The sequence below is a fragment of the Strigops habroptila genome, chromosome 2 (assembly GCF_004027225.2).
Source record: "Strigops habroptila isolate Jane chromosome 2, bStrHab1.2.pri, whole genome shotgun sequence".
Lineage (NCBI taxonomy): Eukaryota > Metazoa > Chordata > Aves > Psittaciformes > Psittacidae > Strigops > Strigops habroptila.
In genome coordinates, this window is record NC_044278.2 from 94,007,762 (window position 1) to 94,032,900 (window position 25,139).

At 38.6% G+C, this 25,139-nt stretch overlaps 1 protein-coding gene across 3 annotated transcripts in view; it reads right to left on the reverse strand.

Moving 5' to 3' along the window:
* Positions 1-434: 434 nt before the first annotated feature.
* ZC3H13 (zinc finger CCCH-type containing 13) overlaps positions 435-25,139 on the reverse strand; it is a 47,465-nt gene continuing 22,760 nt past the window's right edge. For 2 of the 3 annotated variants that reach the window (XM_030475597.1, XM_030475598.1), the window contains exons 8-20: positions 24,270-24,467; positions 22,710-22,883; positions 19,907-20,217; positions 18,415-18,879; positions 17,043-17,225; positions 13,693-14,236; positions 12,512-12,615; positions 11,088-12,104; positions 9,723-10,238; positions 5,806-5,961; positions 4,700-4,900; positions 1,529-1,692; positions 435-927 (exon numbers count right to left, since the gene is read on the reverse strand). In XM_030475597.1, the coding sequence (XP_030331457.1) occupies positions 757-927; positions 1,529-1,692; positions 4,700-4,900; positions 5,806-5,961; positions 9,723-10,238; positions 11,088-12,104; positions 12,512-12,615; positions 13,693-14,236; positions 17,043-17,225; positions 18,415-18,879; positions 19,907-20,217; positions 22,710-22,883; positions 24,270-24,467 (4,204 nt within the window). In that variant the 3' untranslated portion in view covers positions 435-756. The remainder of the gene's footprint in view (positions 928-1,528; positions 1,693-4,699; positions 4,901-5,805; positions 5,962-9,722; positions 10,239-11,087; positions 12,105-12,511; positions 12,616-13,692; positions 14,237-17,042; positions 17,226-18,414; positions 18,880-19,906; positions 20,218-22,709; positions 22,884-24,269; positions 24,468-25,139) is intronic. The other variant, XM_030475599.1, reaches the window with a different exon arrangement.

A 25,139-nucleotide genomic window follows, 5' to 3' on the forward strand; every position in this document is an offset into this window, starting at 1 on the left:
AAATACCCTCAGGTTGCTGCGTGGGATCAATCTGCCCTGATACTTAATAGTATGTAAAATAGATGCACTAGGCTTCCTCTGTAAGCAGCAGGCATTTCCAAAATGCTGTTAGTTTCATAAATACATCTAAAGGCATCTAAAACTGGTCATAAATCACTTCCTGGAAGTTTTTTTTACTTCCCTTCATCAAAAAGGGGAGCTTTAAGTGACAAGATTTTTGTGTCCAGAAATCAGCAGAAATTAAACTAAAGATGGAAAAGAGATAGAGTTTTGTCAAAATCCAGATCCACACCACAGGCTGCTGTGATAAGAAAGAGATTTGGAAAGTGGAAGTAGACTCCCAGGAAGCAAGCTATTTAAGAAATTCCATATATGCATTGAGGAACCAGGGTGGTGGTGGAAAAACCCATTCATAATGAAGAAAGAGATATGCAAACAGTTTTCTTCAGTTTAATATCAGGTGGTGTTATAAACTGCTAAAACCAGACATCTTCACATTATTACACTTGATGCACCATAAAACAGGTTTATGTTACAGTGTAAGATTCAATATTATAAAACTTGCAGAGAACTTCACACAGAAGTGTTTATTTTTTACCCCTTTTATTCACATCCAAACCCAATAATTCTTATCTGTGTACATACAGAGTATTTTCTTCCATCTTCTACAGCTGCTTTCCAACCAACTGGTTCTAAACATCAGTACCAACACTGATAGTGGGAAATCAACTTGAAAGTGCCACCACGGTTATTCGCTCAAGACACACACACTTCTTGCTGGAGAGCTGGTTGTGGAATTTTACTATCTTCGGTCTTTTCCTGCCCAGGGACTTGGCACACAGTCTTTCGTTTGAATAACCGTAGACTCATCCGTAACAAGTCACTGTCCATTGCTGCAGAATTTGTGTAAGTTTGTTTAGTTGCGCCCTGTTGAAATTAAAAATGAAAAATAAAAAAGAACTGAAAACTGTGGCTTTTAACATGCAAGCTGAGAAATTAACCTCAAGTACTCTCAATAATTAGATGCTTAATCATACGTATTCACTAGAAAAGACTTTGAGAATTAATGGTTTTTCTATTAGCATGCAAGATCATAAAATCTACTGTAGTGCAAAAACACCTAAAGTATTTTTTCTTTCAATTTTGACTTGGAAGAGCAGAATCCTATAATTCTTATAACAATACATGGAATCTCAAGCAGAATTACTCAACAATTGTCTCCAAAATTGTATTTTAGTAAATGATTTTTATAACGTATTTCTAAATATAGAAAATGTATCTCCAGAATTTACACCCACAAATGACAAACAGCACCCATGTCTAGTCTCAATCTTAAATTAAATTCTCATGTTCAGTAAAAAATAAACACCCTACAACCTCTTTAAATAAAAGTCTGTTCTCCATTATTTAAAGGACCAGGTCTACTTCAGAACAACAAATACAAAAATTATCTTCCCTAGAGAAATGCTCTGCAGAATGGAATCTGTGTTTCCATGTTTTGACCAAGCACTGGAAATGAAGCACTTGCCTTTTCATTCTTCATTAGCTGCTTACGAATTGCAGAATCCCTTCGGAAGCACAGTGCTTTACAACAAGGGCCCAGATTACTGAGAAGACCAGCTCTCTCTTCTTTCCGTAGAAGTGCAGCCATGTTCAAGGCCCCCAGTTCATGTTCAAAAAGGTTTTCTGCATCTAGAAAGAATTGATATTTGCAGAGATCAACGTATACATGGTACCTCTGAATACCAATATCCAGTAATATGAAACTCCTCAAAGTTTTACTATTTGCATTCCTGCCTTCTAAATCATATCAAGGTTTGGAAAAAAAAGGATAATGGAGTTTATATATAACCTGAGTAAATCCTAAACTGTTTAAAAGGGAAGGACAGGTATGCTTGTATGTAGCTTCAAGCACTAGAAATCAATGTTGAGACAGCAATCACTGAGAGGCCTAAAAATCAAGTGACAGCTCTGGGACAGATGAGGGGATATCATTTATGGTCAGACACGTGTGACAAAAGGAGTTTGCTAGTAGCATTAATCAGAAAGTGGTCTAAGTTTCCATTCTCTGCAAGACATCAGATAACCATAGTAGTGTTCACACAGGGCTTTTGTATGGCTATGCAGAAATGAAATACTCCTATGCAGAATAATTCTTTTGTAGATGCTACATGAACCTGGAGAACAAGTCAAGAGATGCTAATGAGCTACCCCCTCCTACCGGCTCCCCTAAAGCATTTGTTAACAGTACTCAAAGTGGCAGGACTAGTCCTTTGATACATTTATCAGAAGAAACAGCGTGCAGCTAGAAGACTTTAATGACTTTAACAAAAGATGGATCCTGAGGTGAATCTTGTTCTGCAACTGGTCTGTTTCTATGAAATGCAGACAAAGACAAAAAACGCTGTACATGGCTGGGCTGCAGCTTATTGATTTATAACCCTTTTACAATAAATACGAAGATTATAGTATAATTGAAAAAAAAAAAACCAAATTAAAAATGGTAGGGTATGCAGCTGAGTCCAATCCAGCCACCACTATATAGTAAAACATTGGGTGTTTATCAGAGAATGTAATACCTCACTAGAGTCGCCATCAAACCTGGGCAACATAAAGCAGCTAAAAGCAAAAATTGTTTGGCAGTATGCACACGGAAGACAATAAAGATGCATTTTTAAACCACTTGGAGAATTTGGATGAAGCTGAGTAATACTAGTTTTTAGACAAGGTGAAAAGAAACAAAACAGTTTCAGGAAATCAAGGGCAGGGTAAAGAGAATTGCACTGAAGTCATCCAGGCAACCTCAATGGACAATTAACACCACAAATAAGTGACAAGACACAAAAAGGCCACTTCAGAGGTAACACGGACAGCTTGCAGAGTGCATAGTGCCAGATGCTAAGCGTATCTGGCAAGTAAGCACATCCATACCCTTAAAGGAAACAATTGCATATAACAGAGGATAAGTCAGCTACAAATCTCAACTCCACCACATACTACAGATTTTTGTTTCCAAAGAAAAATAATTACAAAGCTATCACTTCCCTTTTTTCTGCATTTTAGTCTACTACCAGAAACTTTGTATCCACAATAAGAACAATGAAGGGACCACCAAACTCAAGAGTAAAACAGGGAAACAAATTATACCACCAATCCAAAGTGAAAACACTCTATTTCCACTGTAACGCGCACTAAATACCTAGCTCAAATTCATTCACTTTTCGAGGCACCATATTTGTGCCTTTGTTTAGAATATACGCGCTGTGGCTGTGTAATCACTATAGAAGGGAACCTTCAACCAGCAGATTTCAGAGGAAATGCCTGCACTTGAAAGCCTACTGGCAGTTCCACATGTATCAACTTTGATGTGTGAGAGACTGCACACACACCCAAGGGAAACCAATGGAGGCACTTCAATCCCCCTTCCTCTCCAGAGCAAAGTCCAGCTGAATCTGAGTACATTTAAGACAGCTCAGAGGCAGCGCTGGAGAGCCTCCTATTAACACTATTCTTAAGCATAAGAGCTGAGATTTATTATTTTATTTTTTTTTTAACTAGAAGAAAGCTGATACTACATAAAAAGAACTGCAAATATTTCAGTAGGACATTTACAGTACTTACTAATAGCAAGTATGCACCTCAAATTATACTATCTATGATGCATTAAAAATGTTTGTAGCAACAGCCCACAATTACTAGTTACACAATTTAAATGGCTTAAGCAAGCAGTGACATTCATGGAGATTAACAGTGCTGGGAGAAGCAAGGGTTGGGTTTTTTTTTCCTCTCTACTTATCTGAAACTGTGAGGTGAACGAGACAACTGCATAAATAATAATGTGGCAAAGAATTAAAAAGTATTGTTCCAAATTAAGAACTAGAATTTAAAAAAAAAAGTAATCAGAAAAATATGCTACTCCCTAAGAACAGGGGCCTATATAAAGTCATAACTTTATCGTATTTTAGATCCTGGAATAATTTGCACAGAGATCTTACAAAAAGCAAAGGTTTCATAATCCTATAAAAACAATTCTACCATGCAAGTTGTTGCAAAAAGCCTAGCTGGTTCCTGGGACGGCAAAAGAGAAAAACCAGTATTCTCTCTCCTCCTTACACTACAGAATTGCAGTAAACAGCACTACTAAGTTCATGCCCATCCCATCTATCATGTATGTCTTGTGCCATACACTTTGTCCGCATGCCAGACCTGTGCATTATTGAATTTCCCACTTCTAGCAGAAACATAATATATGAATTTCACTTAGCTGACCCAAAAACTCCTTTCTATGCATTCTGGAGAGAATCCTCAAAAGGAAAATAAGAGGACATGTAAAGGATCTTCAGAGAAAATAGGAAATCTTGTTCTTTCTTGCAAGATTACTGCTAATTCACTGTGGAAGATATTTAGCTCTCCAAAAAACTGCTGACGCTTCACGCTTGGAAAGCATGAATGGTCTCAAAAAATAATATTCCATTAAGATAAAAAACTGTTTAGGCTGTTATTCAAGATCTCCTCACCATCGCTGGAATTAAAACACTAATTTGATTGACACGCAGTGGTATTATGTTCCTGTAATTTTCACACAATACTCATTATACGTTTTCTATGATCTTGAAACCTCAAATAATGAACTAATGCCCATTTCACAAGGATTTTCACTAAGTACAAAAGGCTGTTTAATCCATGCAAAAACAATTACCTTTAGGTTTTTCTAATGCTCTCTGGCAAGTTTCTTTAATTTTGGTGAAGAGTTCTGGTCCTGCCAGTCGTTTGGAAATGCCAACTCTCAACATAACAGCACCTGGTGTGAATTTTAAGAGCGCAGCCCCTGGTTCACGTGGTTCTTTTGGCTGCTTTGGCATAAGACTGGACCAATCTACATCTATAACATCCACAGGATCTGCAAAAACATTGACAGAGTTATCACATCATCATCCCTTATCACAGTTGATTAATTTCACATGCATTGTAGAGCCTTTTTTCCTAAAAGCAAAGCATATCAGATGAACATTGTTCTGCAGTTCTCAAAGCCAGATCCTTCGACATTTCAGGTACAAGTGTCAAAACTACTTAGATTGGTAGAAGAGCATACAAATATAAAGCTTCTTGGATCAAAAAAAAAAATCCCACCCCTAATATTCTGCTTCATTCTTACTGCAAACCCTTTGTGGAAGGCTGCTCAGACCCTGCTTAGCTAGCAGATCTGGATACATCACTTACTTGTTCACAAAAGTCACAGTACAACTAAACATGCTATGACAAATCCAAATTAAATGCTTCAAAAGCTAATGTTTCAACTCTGGATGATGGATATTTTTTTCCAAAGGAGAGCTATACTATTTATTGAATAACCATATAACTGTTTTTCTAGTATGTTTATCATAGAAAATACAAACACCAATGATACAGCACAGATGACCCAACTGAACTCAAGACAAGTAGAAGACTACATGCTTCCCAGTGCATTTGGGAAGAATTCAAGCACAGATAAAATCCATTCATAAAAATATCAGTTCCTAATAATGGTCAAAACAAATGGGATAAATGAAAACATCTCTATAAAACCAAAAAGCTTACCCTTCTAGCTGTATAAACCAAGATAAATATTACTTCTCAATACAGCTCCTTGTACTTTCTGCTTACTGCTATGTTTTGCAGGCTTACCTGCCTGTTACAGGACAAAGAAATGCTACAGAGCATACAAACTGCAATCCTAATTTAGAAATACAGTCAATATCACAACTGCATTATATGCAAATGGATTTAATCTTTATATTCAAATAACAAAAAGGGGTTTTGCTATACTTTTACCAGGCATCTTCTCATCCTCCTGTTGATCTTCCCGCTTTTCAGCATCACCTGCCAGAATTTCATCCAGTTCATCATCACTGATTGGCTCATATTCCCCAGCACCAGACCCCAGTGACTGTACATCATCAATCTTCGTTTCATCTTCTCCTCCTGCAGAGACAGATACATACTGCTGCTTTAAAGCAATCACTCTTGTTTTCTAAACATGTTTTAAGCAGCCTGAAAACAGAGGTTTAGCAAACTAAACTATCAGTATATTCAACATAGAAAGAGGTATTAACTCATAGAAACAGTGAAGTTATTTCTCCCATATACAATGCAGCAGTTTGAATTTTACATATCACAGTCATATTTTTTTTGGTGCAATATTAGTCAAACTGCACAGAGAAGGACATATTCAGAAAAAGCATACGTTGATTATCTGATATCTAATCTGTAGTTAATAATACACATCTAAGTTAGCACCACGAAGTCTTTCAGATACCTTTGCACATGAACCCAAACTCAGAATTCAGTCCAAAGGCTCTACGAAAGTAACAAACCCTCAAAATGAGAAGGTGCAAGGTATCCTGAATGAAGCAATTATTTACAGTTGTAGATTCTTTGTCACAAGAAGTTTTTAGAAAGCCATACCAAACTTCTTCATTGTTGTTACACTCCTAGCCATTCGCATACTCTATGCATATACAAATACCTGTGCTGTATGTGTAAAAATGTTCCTTAAAACCTGTAAACACAAGACACTCAAACAAAGTTATTCAGGTTATGAAAGGAATATCTGAAGCTATTCTCTCACCTCCAAGACTGAAAAACTTGATTCAAGCATTCAGAAACCTTACTGACTTAAACTCAGGCTTTCTTAGGGTTCCCCACTGCAGTAATTGCCATGAGTTGTGCTATACAAACTAGACAGAATTTACAGGGTTCCTCCCCTGTGAAGGACTATTCCAGCATCTTCCAGGTCCCTTAGCCAGAGGGAAAACTGCCTCTGTTTTAACTTGCCCCTTTATTTTTTTGTTGTTGTTGTTGCCTGCCTTTGTAAAAGCCACAGAAAAATTAAAAAAGAGTATCACCTCAACTCACCTAAAAATCAGCATGAAAAAAGCCAGTAAAAGACATGCTAGCAGAGCATAAATTAACTACTCAGACCACCTGGCTGCACTTTCGAGGAAGCATATAGCATCTTGGGCATTATTTAAGCCCACTGCTACAGCAAACACATTAAGGTTTAAGACATTAAAATAATTTAGTAATTACATCTTCACACATTTTGTCAGACAATAAACCACAGTAATTTGTCCAAGTAAATGCCAGGCACCTCCTTAACATCATCAGCTTTGGAAATTATGTTTCATTTTCTAAAAGGTTTTTTCCTTTTTAAAAGGAAAAGAAGGTGATCTGTACTAGATTTCATTTTGTGTCTTATGATTTTAAATATCCACTGCCTGCATGATCCATCTTCTGCCTTCACACTGATCTACCAGATATATTAGCTCACCATAACTATGTGCTTAGACAGCACAGATGAACCATTAAACTGTTTGAAGCAATTAAAAATAATAATCCAAAGTTCTCAATACATGATTAAAAAAAGATTACTTTCTCAACATTGAATTTCAAATCAAAGTTTGATAAATCCTAGATTGTAATTCTATTACTATACCTCTAATGCTCTTTTTCAGAAATGTACTTCAATATTAATTCTGCATTAAAACCATGACATACTGGTCAGCTAAAAGGAGGAATGTAAACAAGAGTAATAAAGTAATGAAAGACAATAAAGTACACTAAACTGTAGAAAGTCATAAGCATGCTACATACTATGCCTTGATTAAATGGAATGCCATTTAGTATTTTATAAAAGACACTTATTTTCCAAAAAAAAAAAAAAAAGGGAAAAAAAAAAAAAATCCTAAACATACCATTGTAGTGGTTTGAGCCCAGCTGGTAACTCAGAACCACACAGCCGCTCGCTCACTCCCCCCCTTCCTCCCCCCGCTCCCGGAGGGATGGGGAGGAGAATCGGAAGAATGTAACTCCCACGGGTTGAGATAAGAGCAGTCCCGCAACTAAGGTATAACACAAAACCACTACTGCTACCACCAATGATAATAATGATTTGTGAAATAACAAGGGGAGAGGATACAATTGCTCACCACCTGCCAACCGACCGATACCCAGCCCGATCCGAGCAGTGATCTGGGCCTTCTGGGTAACTCCCCCTGTTTTATATACTGGGCATGAGGTGCTGTGGTATGGAATACCCCTTTGGCTAGTTTGGGTCAGGTGTCCTGTCTCTGCTTCCTCCCGGCTTCCCCTCCTCCCTGGCAAAGCATGAGACTGAGAAAGTCCTTGGTTGGAATAAACATTACTTAGCAACAACTAAAAACATCAGTGTTATCAGCGTTGTTCCCAGGCTGAAAGTTAAAAAACACAGCACTGCACTAGCTACTAAGAAGGAGAAGAATGACTGCTATAGCTGAACCCAGGACAACCATAACTTCCCACAGATGATAATTTTCAGAGTATTTAGAAGACAACCTCTGAAAAATACACCAATGGATACACATTAGAACACTTACAAGAAGCCTGCTGAAAGGCTGGACCTAAGAACACCATTAATTTCCACAGCCTGTTTAGTTACAGGTGCCCTCTTGGAACCACATAACATACCCAGGAACAGCTTTTGCCAACTTTTTTCTGAAGTTACTACACTGCACTCTCAGGTTTACTGCACCATTCCTTCCTCTAGCTTAAAAACTGCTGAATCCTCTCCATCGCAGCAAGACAGAGCAGACTTTCCCATGCCCACTTCAAATACCATCTTTGACAAGTGCTTCCACTTCACAGACAATCTCCTTAAATGGAATCTTCTCAACTGTACCAGTTGCCCCTAATGACCACTTTACAAGTAATCAGGTAGGAGATATAACGAGTAATAAACATTCCTCCTCATCCTCTCCAGATAACATTTGATTTAACTGCCCAAATTAACAAAAACACTACAGATAATTCTTAGTAAGAATGCAAATATGAGACAAAAGCTTAATTCATTTCTCTCTCTAAGTCTATGGCCTTCAGGCCTTACCATCCCAAACATCCAAAAATTCCAAATTTGACAACGCCTTTTTCCTCTCAACAGATTTTGGAGAAGAAAACTCCCGCAATCTCAAAAAACCCCAAACTTACTGAATATAACAGTAATGGACACCAGTTACCCTGGATTTAGACTCCTGCTTCTTTTATGTTGTTGATACAGGTTGTAAATCTCAAGCTGTCTAATCCATGTGGAAAACAAGAGTTTGTCACTGTTTGCCCCTTACTTAATTTAATTATTAATTCTAAGCACGCTTTCCCCAATACCATTAGTGCCAGCAAACTGAAGCCACATTTAATACTATTACCTCAGGAAAGCCATTTTTGGACTGTTGTACCAAGCCGTACGTATGTTTCACCTACTAACCAGACAGTCATTTCTATGATAATTGGGCTCTGCAGAAAAAAATCCTAAAGAACAGTTCCAAGTCAACACTAATTATTTTTCACTCATTACCTGTCACTTCCAAACTAAGAAATAAATCTTATAATGATATAACAAGGCAATCAAATGTTGGCGTTATCCTGTAGCACACTGTCTATTCAGAAACATTACACCTTGGTGAAATTACACCTCAGATCATTTATGTTTCTTTGCCTCAAGACTTCTTTAGGAATTAACAAATAAACACAACTAACACTACAGAAGATGCTCATCAGATTTCTCTCTTATTCTGTCTGCTTCCACAGCAAAGAAGTGGGAGCCAACAAACCTTTTGGTAGAAAATTTTCCTAATATAGGTCAGTTCAGCACTATGTTAAAAAGGAAAGAATAAAATATTTGTCATTCCAGGTAATATCGCAGAATATCTCACCTTCTAAACTCTCTACTTTTTCGGCCTCATTTCCGTCTTCAAAACCTGGTAAAGGTCCTAAATCTTTGTCTGTTCTTTCCTTCTCTGAAGCTGCTGAATCCCGACAAATACCATCAAACTCCTTTTCGTGATCTCTGTCCAGTTTCATTTCACTGTGTTTTGTTGATTCTTTTTGAGAGGAGATGTCAAGAGTTCTGTCTCTCTCTCTTTCAGCAGCATCGGGTAGCTGTCTCTCTCTCTCTCTGTCCAGCTCCCGTCGTTTCTCTCTCTCCCTTTCCCTCTCCCGTTCTCGAAGCCTCTCCCGTTCCCTGCTCCTCGGCCAGTCTTTGTCAACATCTCGGTCCCAGTCTCTCTGTCTTCCCTCTCTCCTCTCTCTCTCTCGTTCTCGATCATGTTCATGTCGATCTCGCTCCTGAAGCCTTTCCCTGCTATCAAAGGACCCAGATCTGGAATGGACTTGACGATCTGATTCAGGAGAACTTCTTCTTGAACTGTGGCTTCTTGAATCTTGACGATCTGAATATTTTAAATATATATGGTGACTGCAGCACATAAATGCAATACCATTTTACTAGACCAAAGCATTTTAAAGATTCAGGTATAAAAATGTACTTCTCAAAAGCATCATCTTCAAATAAATACTGCCTTCAGGTTGCCTGTAGCTTTAACCTTACTTAGAAACATAAGAAATTTATCCCACTCCTGCAAAAGATTTTTAGTGGCCACTTTCCACTATGACAGAAGCCAAACCAAAGGTACACCATTTCAACTCAATGTGTGCAAGGAAAACAAAAAAAACCCCCCACATTTTCAAAACATATCTTCTAAAAGTTAGGAATACTTTGGCTAGCAAATGATAAATTCAGAAAAATCATTTCAGGCATGTAACCATGAGGAGAACAGAGAGCCAAAGTGCTTTAGGAGGAAGGTAACTACCTCATTTTGCATAATTTCAGAATTTCCATATCAAAATGAATGTTAATGACGATTTTAAGAACATTATTTAAATGATAAAACTACCTCAATGTTCTATTAGCACAAGCATTTTCTCCTTCTACAAGGTTGGGGTTTTTCTGTCCTATAAATTACTTTATTCCCCAGACAGCATGAACTGAATCTGACTGAATGTTTTAGTGTAAACAAAGCGATAATCCTGCCCACTGAGGATCAGCTTTTCAAATATGGTAACACTTGCAGGAATTTTAATTCACTCTAGCTTTATGAATTGCAGACAGCACCTCCCTCTCCCTTCACACTGATTAGAAATGCAAAGAGCATACAGCCATGCAAGAATGATTTGGGATTTGCGTCTTTGGACTTTTATACAAAACAATAGGTCAGTCTCACTGAAATGTATCTTGTTACCTGAAGATGTGCTGCGACTGGGTTCCCCTCGTTTCAACTGATCAATTCTGGACTTCCGTTCCCCAGTGATTTCTAAGTTTTTCTTCTCCCTGTCCCTATCCCTGTCCCTGTCTCTAGAGCTACTGTGCAGGATCCTCTTCCGTCCGGTCTGGTCATCTCCACTGCGATGAGCTGACTCATTGGAAGGAGATCTAAGTCTGCTTGAGGCATGGCTTCGATTACTGCCAAGGCTACTGCTACGCTTCTGATCCACAGGTTTACGGTGTGGTCCATCCTCTATAGTAACATGAGGGGCTTCCACCTTTTCTCCTCTCGTCCTGTGACTTTTTCTATGGGAATCCTCAGTGCTTCTTTCCGGAACAACAATGTCACCACGTTCAGGAACATCTTCATCTGACCAGTCACTAAATGTTGTATCTTCTCTTTTTTGGGGGACTTCTGCCACAGCTTTTTCAGGTGGTGCTTCAACCAATTCTTCTTTTGTTACAGGGGGGGTTCTTGGGCCTTTCTTCTTTTTATGATGTGGAACAATCTCTTCATCAGAAACTTCAGAATCACCCTTGGATCTCTTCCGCTTTCTCTCTACATTTTTCTTTTTTTGACCTTTCTTGGGTGAAAAGACCTGGCTTTCCTCAGTGGTTGACTCAGTAGCATACCTTTCCACACCATTGTCATCATCTTTCTTCTTCTTTGTGGCCTTTTTCTGTACCTTAGACTTCTTCTTGCTGTCATCATGCATTCTATCAGAAGTATCTCTTTCTTCAGAGGGACGGTGTCCAAGATTTTCCTGAACCCTGGACCTGGAGCCTTCTGCATCTGGTTGCTCTCTTTGCTTATCTGTTGAAGAAACTCTCTCTTTAAACTCTGGTTCTTCGTAACGTCGGGAACTTTCCTTTCTGTCTGATTTTCGCTCTTCTTCTTTCCAGCGACTCTGACGCTCTTCTGAAATATGAGAGGGGCTCAGTGACCGGGATTCCTGTGGCCGCACAACCTGGCTCAGAAGTCTGTGCTTTTCATCTACAAAATAAGAAAAAGGATGTATTGTATTGTTCAGGAAGGAGAACATGTGAACATTTTGTATCTTGTGCATGACAAAAAGTGTCAATTAAAACATATAATCCCTTATTTCAGTTACATGTCTAAAGTTTTTCAATTGCTGCAGTGGCAACTGACTTCTTTCCATTTTTTTCCATTCATCTTAAACAATTGATGTGGAAGTCACTATCACCTTGCAGACATAACACATAGAGACAAAATTAAGATAAGAGACAAACATACAGATGAAGAAAAACGGTCATAAAAATATGGGGAGGAGGACACCTACAAAAGCTTTCGATATGTTTTTCTATTTAAGATTGCAAGTTATTTCCCATAAGCAGAGAGTAAGCTGGATCCAGCTGCAGAGACAGCCCACTCCTACTTACTTTTATCATCTCCACTGTTGTAATTATCACTATCAGGAGAGTGCTCACGGCGACGTTTGGGTGACTGACGAGGACTTGGACTGCTTTCATTTCTGTGACGCTTCCTGCAGAAGAAACATGTACAGTCAAAATACTTCAGGATTCTTTAAAGAAAACATTCATTCACTGAGTAATCAATACAATCCCTGAAGTCTAAGCAACTCATATAGTAGACAACACAGCTAAGGATGCCAGGAGTTTTGTAGTTTTCTACGTTGTTATTCCAAAACTGCAAGCATGATCAGTTTTCTGACCATACTGTAAGATACCTCAAACTAAAACACAAACACTTAAAACAAGTATCTTTTTAGCAAAAAGTTATCAAAGATCATTAAGATAATTTTTTCCTTGTGGCAATGACCCTTGCAGTGCATTGACCCCAGCTGGCAGCTAAAGCCCCACCTAGATGCTTGCTGGGGCTTGGGGGAGCCCATGCTGATTTATAGGAATCCGTAATTCCCTCACACAAAAGTTACTCATCATTTCCAAGCAATGTGACCATTCAGGGCAACACTGTTTTGCCTAGTATTGACAGAACAGTGAGAATTTTATTGTATTAAATGAAAGGAGAAAAAAAAAAAATTAAAAAAGAGAAAAAAGTGCATCAGTGCTATGCACTTAAAGGAGGCACCACACATTTAGTTAGGATATTGTTCACACCTTCGCTAGTAGCCTTCTGGTATTGAAAATTTAGTATTGCAAAGGGTAATGCGTGTTCCACAGAAATTTAACAAATACAGTCATGAACCCTGACCTTGTTAGCTGCTACCTGACTTTTCAGGTTTCAAAAGGTACCACAGGCTGCTATTATGTTTCCAGGAATGCCTGCATTATTAAAGGCAAGGCCATGCAAGTATGCTTAGAAATGAAAATGACATTGTCTGACTCGATGCTGCCTCCTGAATAGTTTCACAATTCTGCACTAACAAAGCATTGGATTAATTTCATCACCATAGTACCAACTTTTGCATCACCAGTGTGTGCCACACAGACGCAGGGAAGACACGGCTCCAGACTGGGCCTCTGCATAAGCAGGCTATCTTCTTCCTTATGATACTCCTTTGCTTACTAACATACTGAAATCAGCAGTAAAAGACTGCCTTTTTTTGTCTTAGACTGAAGTAACATTCAGATCTACTCACTTGGATTTTCTTTCCTCATGGACATCTCTTGAACTTCTTTCTTCTCGGATATCTTCTCTCTTATCCCTGCGGTCTTCCCTTCCTTTTTCTTTGTCGTCCCAGTCTCTCTGGCGGTCTCTTTCTTTATCCCTGTCTCGACCTCTGTCCCTTTCTCGTTCCCGCTCACGATCTCTTTCTCGCTCCCGCTCCCTTTCTCGTTCCTCCCGCTCCCTTTCTCGTTCCTTCTCCCTCTCCCTCTCTCGTTCCCTTTCCCTGTCATGGTCCCTGTCTCGGTCCCGCTCGCGGTCCCTGTCTTTGTCCCGCTCTCTCTCCCTCTCCCGTTCCCGAGCTCGATCTCGCTCCAACTCTCTTTCCTTCTCCCTTTCTCTTTCCCGATCTCTTTCCCTTTCCCTCTCTCGGTCCCGCTCTCTTTCTCGCTCCCTCTCCCGGGCCCTTTCCTCTCTCCTATCATCAGACCGATCTACCCTTCTCTCTTCTCTTCTATCATCCCGCTCAAGGTCATCACTTCGTCCTTGATGCCGTACCGGTGAGCTTGCTCTCTGATCTGTGAAGAGAAGCAGGTTTGAATACCAAGTGCTAAAGGGACATAAACTGCTTCACTACACTAATAAAAACCCAACAGCTTTTGTTTTGACAATCTAGATATTGGTTTTCCTTAAATGAGATGTAACTCCCTGCAGAATCTTGGAATTTCTCCCTGGGGAGGGGAAAAAGACAAAAAGCAGTAATAATTTTGAAAGATTTTTTCAATATTTAATAGGCTTTCCTTATTTTAACCAAAAACTACTACAAAATTTTTATTTTCTACTAGATTTTTCTGAATGGCTTCAAAAGGTAAGTGTACACCTCACAGCCTAGCTATTACTATTGCATTGCTCAATGATTCAAAATCTGGTATAAGATCTTAAAAAGCTCTGAATGACACAGATATGCAATGTTAAGACTTCTGTATGAAAATTTTACTTCCTAAACTTGTTAAGAGTCACAGGCTTTACAAGAAATCACACTGTTTATACTATACAGTAAAAGTTACTGCAAAATAAGAAATTCTGGCCTGTCTCATCACAGAAGAGAAGATCTGTCCACAGAAATACACAACCAAACCCACAAGAAAGGGAGAAGATGAGATAGGGGAAGCAGAACTGCTAGAAGTTTTCCATATGTATTCACTGCAGAGTCTTAAAAGTTTTAGAAGCCGAGTTTCTCATTGATAAGTAGATTAGAGTAAGGGAGAAAACTAAACTTACATAGAAAATAACTGATCGAGAAGGAGAGAAACCTGGTTTATTTACTTTCCACAGACTTCACTGCATTTTGTAATTACATTTCAGATTTTTTAATATATATTTCTATAAATTTTGACCACTTCATAACAATTCCTATGTTGCTGTAAATAGCATTTGAACTACAACATATCGATAAAACTATTTTTCCAGAATATATATTAAAAGCACTATAAAAAGGGCAAAATACTGCATGAATATAAGTTGGTATTTTTCGGCCCATTACTCTGAGGCCAGGAGTGCACTTTGCTGTAAATTGAGACAATGTCCACCAGGGGCAAGCAGGCGGAGTTAGAACAGGACCAAATCAATAACGTGCATTTCCATCAGTTTAATCAATTTTCATTTCTGAGCGAATTAACAATGACTTACTGCTCCCCTGTTACCAGGTAAAATTAAAAGCAAACTTGAGTGACATTTCTGCCATGAATGCAACGCTTATTTTTGTAAAAGCTAAATCATCAATCCATGCAATTGGTTCTGTGAACAGGTTTCACATTCTTTCAATGGTGCCTATAACATTATAATATGATTTATTGTGCATACTAAGTGCTAGATTTTATACAGAAGTTCTGTAACTCCTATTTGTTACATCAGTTTTGGTGACAAAACATCCACATGAAAGTCTTACATGAATCAAGATACTGGAAGTGTATGAGACAATTAAACATGCATACTCAGCACTTCTCACATGACTTCATTTTTTGAAGTGCTGCTCCAGCAGTTGTTCGGAACATCCGACATATTTGCCTTAGTTGAATAAAGGCAGCCCAAATGTGCAAGCTTCCATTTTAAAATCTTGCTAAAATGATTCCTTACATATTATAGAATCAAATAGCAACCAAAATCTATCTCAATTCTTCTCTGAACGACATAATTATGGAAACTATGTCTTGAATTGTAACTCTAAGGAGGATTTACTATCACAAAAAGTGATCTAATTTTTTAAGGAAGAAAACAACAAATCTCATCTCCATTCCAGCTCTTTATATTTTTCTCCTCAAAGGGAAACACCATGCATTCAAAGCAACTTCCCTTCTATAAATTTATTTTCTTGTGATTACATGTATTTTCTTCTAAGGTTTTTTTCCTGTTGATTGTTGGGGTTTTTTTAATTCTGAATAATTTACGAACTTGGTAGGATACGATGGGCATAAACTACATTATAATATACCTAGGATTTATTGGGGGTGGGAAGGTGGAAGAGATGAAAGGTACTCTGCAAAAGCTAACCCTCAGGACACATTCAGACTGGAGGATTTTTCAGCTAACAAGAAAAAGGAAGCCTGGAGATTAGGTCTGCCTAAATACTGCCTTGAAGACGAGAGAATCTAAAGCAGAACCTTTCAGAAGAACAAGTCACAACAGATACACTTCAATGGGCCAAAAAGCAGCCCTCAATGTTACAAAACACCCCTTTGTAAAAATGAAGCTAAGCAACAGCTAGAACATATCTACCATTTCCAAATCAAAAGTCAGGATAGAAAACAACACTGTAACTTCACACTTATTCTTCATGGCTCCTCCCTTAAGCTCCATGCTACCTTCATTTCCCTGACTCTTCCTGTTCTCTTAATTGGTGAGTGAAAGCTGGTACTCAGCTCCTTAGAGACACAGTACTCTTTCAGGTGCACAAGTAATGAAATGCAATTATGACTCTAAGCTTACACGTGTATGCATATGAAGTGGAGGTGGAGGCAAAGAAGAGGAAAAGATGTATCACACTGAAGCTGTACAATGAAATCTCTTGAATAAGTTTAGTTTGTTTAAAGACCACTTGGATGAATAAAAACAGAAGGTGCCAAAATCCAGCTATAGGGAGGGAGAAAGGCCATAGCATTCATGCATACACTGCCAATGAGAGATCTTACTACAGAAGTTAACTTACATCAAGGACAGGACAGAAGTTAACTGACATCAATGTCAGTGTGCGGTGTCAAATGAGTTATTTACAAATTAGCGGTGTGGGGGCAGAACAAGGAAGAGAAAGGAGGGAGCCAGAAACACACACATCCATACATATACATCTGACTACATGTCTAAGTGTAAAAATACACACGAAAATACCTCTTTCTCTGTTGTCACGCCTGTCCCGTTCACCGTGTCTTCTTTCAAAAGAGGAATCCCTTGCTTGTTCTCGACTGTCATAGCGATCCCGGTCAGGGTAGCTGCTCCTTGATTCCCAGCTGTCATGGTAGTTTCCACTACTGCTGTGACCATCAGCCTGGGACCCTCTAGTCCCCCGACTTCCTAATAGATGTAGCAATATAAAAGATGAGTTTCCACATGTAAGGAAAATCACTGATATTTTATACCAACTAAAGTAGTAACTTTTAATAAACTTGAATTAACTGTTCATGGAAATAGAAATTGTAGTGCCAAACTCTATTTAACCAACAATTCCAATTTCACATGTTTTAATTGTAAAGTTGTTATTTTCAAACTGCAAAATCAAGATTTTCTAAATCATCATGGCCTGGTCATAGCATGAAATCTCCTAGCTAGAAATGGAACAGTCCAAAAGCCAGTTCACATTTGTTCTGAGTAGGATGTAAGCTTATAGATGGTGCGGAAAGAATAAAGAGAGAAAGTAGAGATCATTCTTCCTGTAAAAATTGTATGGCATTTCCCTAATGAAAATGCCACAATAAACCTTTTTTTTTTTTGGTCAATCAAAAAAGGCGGGGCAGGGAGAGGTGGGGGTGTGAAAGATGGTTTTCAAGTACCTATGTCACGCAATTGATTTTCAGAGAACACAAAAAACCTGCTGCCCACTACTCTGAAACATACTGCCCCATATTAATCTTCCACTGAACATAAAATCATAGAATGGTTTGGGTTGGAAGGGACCTTAAAGATCATCTAGTCCCAACACCCTGCCACAGGCAGGGACACCTTCCACTCAAGGTGCTCAAAGCTCCATCCAACCTGGCCTTAAACACTTCTGGGGATGGGGCAGCCACAGGTTTTCTGGGCAGCCTGTTCCAGTGCCTCACCAGCCTCGCAGTGAAGAATTTCCTGTTTATAGCTAATCTAAATTTACACTCTCTCAGTTTAAAGCCATTCCCCCTTGTTCTATCCCTACATGTCCTTGCAAAAAGTCCCTCTCCAGCTTCCCTGTAGCTGCCTCTTACTTGTATTTGTAACCCATGGAAAAACATAGGGCTGCAGAAACATTAGAGTAGTATAAAGGTTGGGGTTTGTTTTAAAATGGGATGGCAGAATACCAATGTTATGCTACTTTAACGAATGGAGAACATGTAAGTGCTATAAATTTAAGCAACTGTTCTAATTTAATGGCAATAGACTTGAACATAGCTTTAAAAGCATGAGCAATTTGGCAGCAATTCCTTATCAAATATCAAACAAGGCAGTATGAATGTCAATATTCAATCTCCAACTAAAGGGACACTTATTAATTTTTTAAATAATGCAATACCCTTGTCAGATAATTCTGGACCTCTGCCTCGACTTCTGCCAGTTCTATCACTTCTGCTCTCATTTCTGGAGTCACTTCTGGAGTCATTCCTTGTTTCGGCCCGAGAGCTCTCCTCTCTGCCATGCGATCTTCCATAGCTGCGCAAGTCCTCCTGATACTGGTCATCCTTTTTATGGGCATCACGACTCTCTCTGTCTCTGTAGTCATGGGAATCACGAGTAGAGCGTGAGTCCCTCTGATCACGACTATCTTTAGTATCTCTGCTATAATCCCTCGTATCTCTGGAGTCTCGAGTGTCTCTGGATTCCCTTGTCTCCCTCCGATCTCTGTTGTCTCTTGTCTCCCTCCGATCTCTTCCATCACGGGACTCTCTGTCATCTCTGTGATCCCTGGAGGTACTCTGCTCCTGGTCATAATCGCGATCATCTCTTGATTCTCTTTCTTTTTCCCTTTTTCCTCTAGTTTCTGTAAAATGTACAAAAGAAGGTCATACACCCAATGAAAGCAAAAGTTTAGCACACAAAACCCATTAAAATAGTATAGTCAAAATATACTTCTGACATACAGCAAATCAAATTTAACATGTAAGTAGGAGATCATGTTGGGTACTTACCTATACATTCAGTAAGCTCTAAAGAGCCTTCTGTGAATTTGAATCTGTACTTTACAAATATTTACCTATTCAAAAGATGGTAAGTATAATAAAAATAAATTTCCAACTTATTAGAGCAAACACTTTAATACTTTTAAGGTAGGATCATTTTTTCCTCCAATCATAGATTCATTTTTAATCCATACACATGTATTTTCAGGAAATTTAAGCCATATTTAGATCACTTGCTTTTAAGACTTCCGTGCCCTGCCAAAGCCTTTTTCTTTTCTAATTACATACTTATAATGTTACTGCTACAGGAAGGTAAGTTTACAACCAGTCTAAAAAGAAAGCTGACATATGTACTCTTTGAAATCTGCCTCTTGAGTGAAACAGCATGTTTGCTCATCACAAATTGCTCAACCAGCTTTACAGATTTCCAGAGGGAATGACTGTTTCTTTGCACACACCTCACTTAATGTCAATTAAAAGGACAACAGAGTAATCAGTGAGAACTGGATTAGCATTCAGGAATCTCCCAGAAAAGAGTAGTAGTTACTCACAAGTATCCTGCTGTCATTCAGCTCATCCACTAGTATATGCCTGATACCAAGAGAAGCTCACTTACGTACTGACGCCACTGTGCCACTACACAAGAAACACCTAGACAAATGCCTACAGGATCTTTACGAGCAGCTGAGCCTAACATAAGCAGTCCTATCAGGAACACAGTCCCTAAAGACAGCACCACCAGCACAGGAACTATAATACAGCCCATATTTTCTTCACCCCCTAGCCACGGGGACAGATGCAGATACTGCCACAGTTTGAAAATTAAGTTTCAAAATGCAATTTGCAAAGAAATAAAAATTATTCTGAAGTGTTATTTTTTATTCATACCATCCCGCCTTTCGTGGCGCCTGTCATGAGACTGTGAAGTCCGATCACGATCATGTCTTCCCTTTTCTCTTCCAGGAGATCGGTGTCTCGAAGGACTTCGCTTCCTCTGAGGAGAAGAGGAAGAGTGTGGGGGATATGGAGAAGATGATCGCCTTGCAGGTGGGGAAGCTGTCCTTTGATAGGACGGAGAAGGAGTTCTTTTGCGGTGTGGGGAAGGAGAATGTCTTTGAACAGAGGAGCCTGACTGCGATGAAGAGGAGTGATGTCTGGAGGATATGGGAGAATGGTGCTGACCTGATGGGGATGCAGACCTGCAAATGAAGAGTTAGAATAGGCACACGTGTAATAACGTGGTTTGAAAGGTTCTTACCTACAAAAAAGAGTGATTAAAATAATTTGTGTGTTCTCTACCCTTTGTCTGCCGAAATTAAGTGCTGTTTCTATAAAACATCAAACTAGTCTTCCCTAAAGGGTACCAAGGATAGCCTTTCAAAGTATGTTTATCTTTAAATGGTAATAGTTTATTTATTCAAGAACAAGCTGTTCAATCAAAATTATATTACACAGCTACCTCCTGCGGGAAGGGAGGGAGGAGTCAGAAAAAAAAACATTATTTTCTCCCCCACACCCGAACCAAGAACAATCGTTTTCTTCAATATAAAATGCTTTTTGGAGTTCATGGTAAAATTAGGCAGTTAACATTTTACACAGTATTACCTAAGAGGAATTTTCTTCTTTTGTTTCCAACAGCATTCAATTCTTTAGAAAGAAACAGTGTCACCTTCTTGTGCATTTTTAACTTCTTTCGTTATAAGCACTGATCTTTAAACAATTTAGGCCTTGATCCAGAAAACCCATATGCATATCTAGTTAAAAGTTTTAGCAAACATGAATATTTACACAAACAAGGAAAACTCATAGCTAATAAGATAAGAAAATGTAGATAAAGCGTCTCTCATCTTCAAAATCCCATTACTCAACTAAAGATCATTTATACAACAGTAAACAAATTTCCTCATAATACATTATCCCATACACAGTCTAATGTGGACACACACTTCAAGCCCTTGAGCTCAGCAGTAGGGGTATTTTTCCCTTATCAGCATCAAAGTGATTTGCAAGTATCTTTTTGCATGAAATATGCATTACCCTTAACTCACAACTCCCTTTTGCTTCACAAAATTGCAAAGCTTCCAAAGAGAAACGCAGGAGTCGGAAAAAATACACATGGACAATCCATATTCAAAAATCCCACTTAAGTAGTTTAGTTCCCATTTTTGAATTTCCATATACAGTGTTGGTGACTTCAAATAAACAACCAGATCATACAGATGAAGCTCTTGGTTTTGCGTGACTCACAAATAGGGACTACTTTCTCAAAGGCAGTAGCACCTCTGCAACCTTCTGCAATAACCCGGCCTTTAAGATAACAATTTGTTTGTGACACTGTCACACAGAGATGAAACAGATGGCCTGGAATTTGTAGCAAAATTTCCAAAGCACTCGAAGTAAAATTCTGTCAGGGTCAGAAATGACTGACAGAATACAATGCAATTTCATGACTTACCATCTTTAAACTAAAACTACGTTTACTTTTCCCCATGAAACCATTACCATGAAACATGGGGTTACCAAAATTGGCTTGCATAGAAGGTTATCAATGGTCTGGAGACAAACAAAACATTTAAAATATCCTTCCATGCTTCTAGCAGAAGGCCCGTTTTTCCCACTTAATGTTCCTTTCCACGCACTTGATACGTCTGCACAGAACCCCCAGGCAGGCAGTAATGAGCAAAATACTGGAGTAGATTAGCAAAATACTGGAGTAGATTAGAAAAAAAATGGAGAAAAGAGTACTGCAAAGGTATTTTTCAGTCTCCTTACTACTGCTAGCTGCAGGCAGAACACGCTGCTTTACTCCCTTCCCTATAAACAATCTAATTTAGAGAAAATGTCCATCAGTGACATCTAGATTAAAACAATACAACACTGTTCAGCTGAACTGAGTCACCATAGCAGCAAAAGTGCTTGCTTACGACTCAGGATTGCTGAATGGATGGGTTTGTTCTGCTTGTTTTATCACCATGCATCTGGTATCTTCCTCCCACCCTTCAACAGAAGTGCCAAAAATAAGTATGCTTCCCTCTCTGTTATACAAACATAGAACTGCAGTAGTATTTAGCACTGCCATTCTAAACCTGAGCTTACAGACTCCTTCAGATCAAAATAAGAAGTCTCCTCCTCCCTTTTTAATGGGTGGTAAAAGATTTTTTTCCAAGGCTCCTAGAACTGGAAGGATGATCTTTTCGCTGAAGCTTCCTGCAGGAAGGGTCTCTGAAATTGTCCTCGTACTGCACTGTTTAGCCAATTGTGTTTGCTTTTCAGGAAAGATGTGTAGAGCCAGGATCTGTGTATCACATTACCCATTTTGGAGCAGAGAAACTCTGCTCCTTCCTCATCTCCAAGACAGAAGACTTCTCACATTTTCTACTTTTTAAGAAGGGGGAAGGTGAGGAATAAAAAAAGTTCACAGGCTGACTATGTCTCATATCAGACTTTTGAAGTTCCACCTGAAGCCAAAATATTTGAGAGGGACTGATAAATGGAAGCCTGCACCACAACTTCTGTTCTTGACAACACAGGTATTCTCAGTGTAGTAACTTGGCAGAAAAAAAACCCCAAAAGTCCCAGAGCTCAAGTGTTTGAGGCACACACATATTCACAACAGACACACAAACCAACAGAGGAAGTTTCTAAACTACAACTATTCATGGAAACAAAACCCATGCAATTGACCTCCCACCTGCGAGAGGGTGAGAAGTTATGTTTATGAGTGGTTGTCTTGGCTGGAGCTCGGGAGGTTTGTCTTCGCCTTGAAGCGGGTGGTGAATACTCCCTGGAAGGGGAAGAATTACTGCCAGAATGATCCGCAGGACTAGGAGAACGCTTCTGTCTATGGGAGCTTTCAGAGGCATCCCTGGAAAACATAAACAGCAGCTTGTTTAACAGGTATAATATGGTGCTACTACAACTCCAAGACAGAACCTGTGCTTACAAGATCAAGAATCATCTTGTAGAAAGAAACATTTATTCCACCCATAATTTCACATATGAAATTACCTTAAGCTAGCAAAACTCAAGAATGCAAGACATGCACCGAATTTCTTGCTAATCATTAGACTGTAAAATACAAAACTAGAATATGGGAAATCCAAAATTATATTCTCATAATTTTACCTAATATTTCATGTTTTCATGAAACAGAATTCCTATCCATGTAGAATTATCTTGTTACTCTATTCAAAAGATTTCCATAATGTCAGAATTTTATTTAGTAAGCCTCAAGCTCATGGACATTTTCAAACACTAATCACAGTTACAAATGAATCAAAGAGATCTGTCTCAACTATTTCACTTACTGTACATGATGAAGACTTGAGAATCTTTCTTAATTTTTATTATTGGGGGGGGGGGGGGGGGGGGAGAGACAAAAAAGCAGCACTGAAATAAAAGGTTGCAGTCCCCATAGCAATACCTGATTATAGTACAATAGTAAGCCAGGCACTCTTTTGATCCTTAGAGCACTACTCAGAATGTTCTTTTTGATTGCTTATGAACTCCTTCCAGTAATGGGAGTGTACAAGCATGAGGGAAATAATATATTCTAAACTAAGTATGGTATAATTTATTTAATCAATTAAAAATACACATCTACTGGTCTTCCACTCCTTTGTTATGCCAGCTACAAAGTAAACACGAACATGCACCCTATTTTCATCAAGGGAATACAGGACTTAAAAATGCAGATGTTGTATTTTTCAACTTAAATGGACACATATGCTTCAGAAAATAACAGTCATATTAGTCCACCATTTGATATATATACACACACACACACATATATATGCAAAAGCAAAGTAATTCTAAAATCACAGTAGTCTTTGACTATTTCAGAAATACTTTTAACCTGCTGAATATTAGGGAGAGTTTAAACCTTCCAGTGCCAATTGAGAAAGATAATAGTCCTTTAAGATTTCAGAAGAGCAGGCAAAAGGACAAGTGAATGACTTTGATAAAGATTTTGGCAAATGAATTGCTCCACTGGTGAAAGTCCAATTCCTGAGAAGTAATGGATCTTTCAAAAGGGTATTTTACAAACTTACTAAGTTACAGAATTAAAACATACCAATCTGTTAATTAGTCCATCAACACATCTATATAGCACATTTAAAATATTTAATGAGTACCAAAAAGGTTGTTGGCAAAGCAAGTATAAATCCCTTAATATTCAGTGTTCTATGAAAGATAACTTTAAAAGCAAGGTTACATTAATGTTAAAAGCTAATAATGCAATGTAACTTACCTCTGCTTCTCTTTTTTCTCCTTGTGCCTTTCAAAGTCACGGCCTCTCTCTTTCACCTCCCTTGTCTTTTCTTCTGAACGTTCTTTCGCTTTATGTTTTTCTTTGTGTTTCTTCCCCAGGGGAGTTTCCTCTTGTACTGGAGGAGGAGGACTAGGGGTACGGGGGCCTTTCTTTTTACTCTGGTTACTTTTAGAACTCCTAGAGATAAATTAACAGGAGGGCATAAAAACGAAGGTCTGCCAACTATTTCAAACAATGATTTCTCAGATGCTGGCAGGAAAGTTATAATGCAAAGGGCCTTGAAGCTTTTAGGATGGGCTTCACCACTCCATTAGCAAGCAGTGTTCAATAACTCTACTTGACTGAAAAGTGAATGCAGATGGTAAAAATTCACATTGAGCTCTTCCATTTATAACCTTTATTTCTGAAGCAAGTGAATAAAAATAGGAATTGCTCCTATTCAGACAGAACTAGTTTTCAGAGTTAAAATGCCCTTGCATGAACTGCACAGATCAGAAAACCAGAATTCAATAGAGCACCTTGTCTGTTTAGACTCCCACGTCTGCAATGCAAAGCCCCGATCACATACACAAAATGACCTAACAACTCATGTCTTGAATTTAACTTTAACTACCTGACACAGGATAAAGAATATTTTTGAATATGCATCCCATGATATGAAATGGTATATATTTTTTCATACAAACTACCACTGACATAAACCCTATAAACTAGATATCACTGCATACTGAATGTCAGCAGCAGACTAACCCATGCAGTACGTTCTCACAGCAGAAGCATTGTTTTGTCCCTGTTTTAAAGGAGATTTTTGCTTAGCAAATACAGATGTGCCTGCTTACTCTGCAGCAG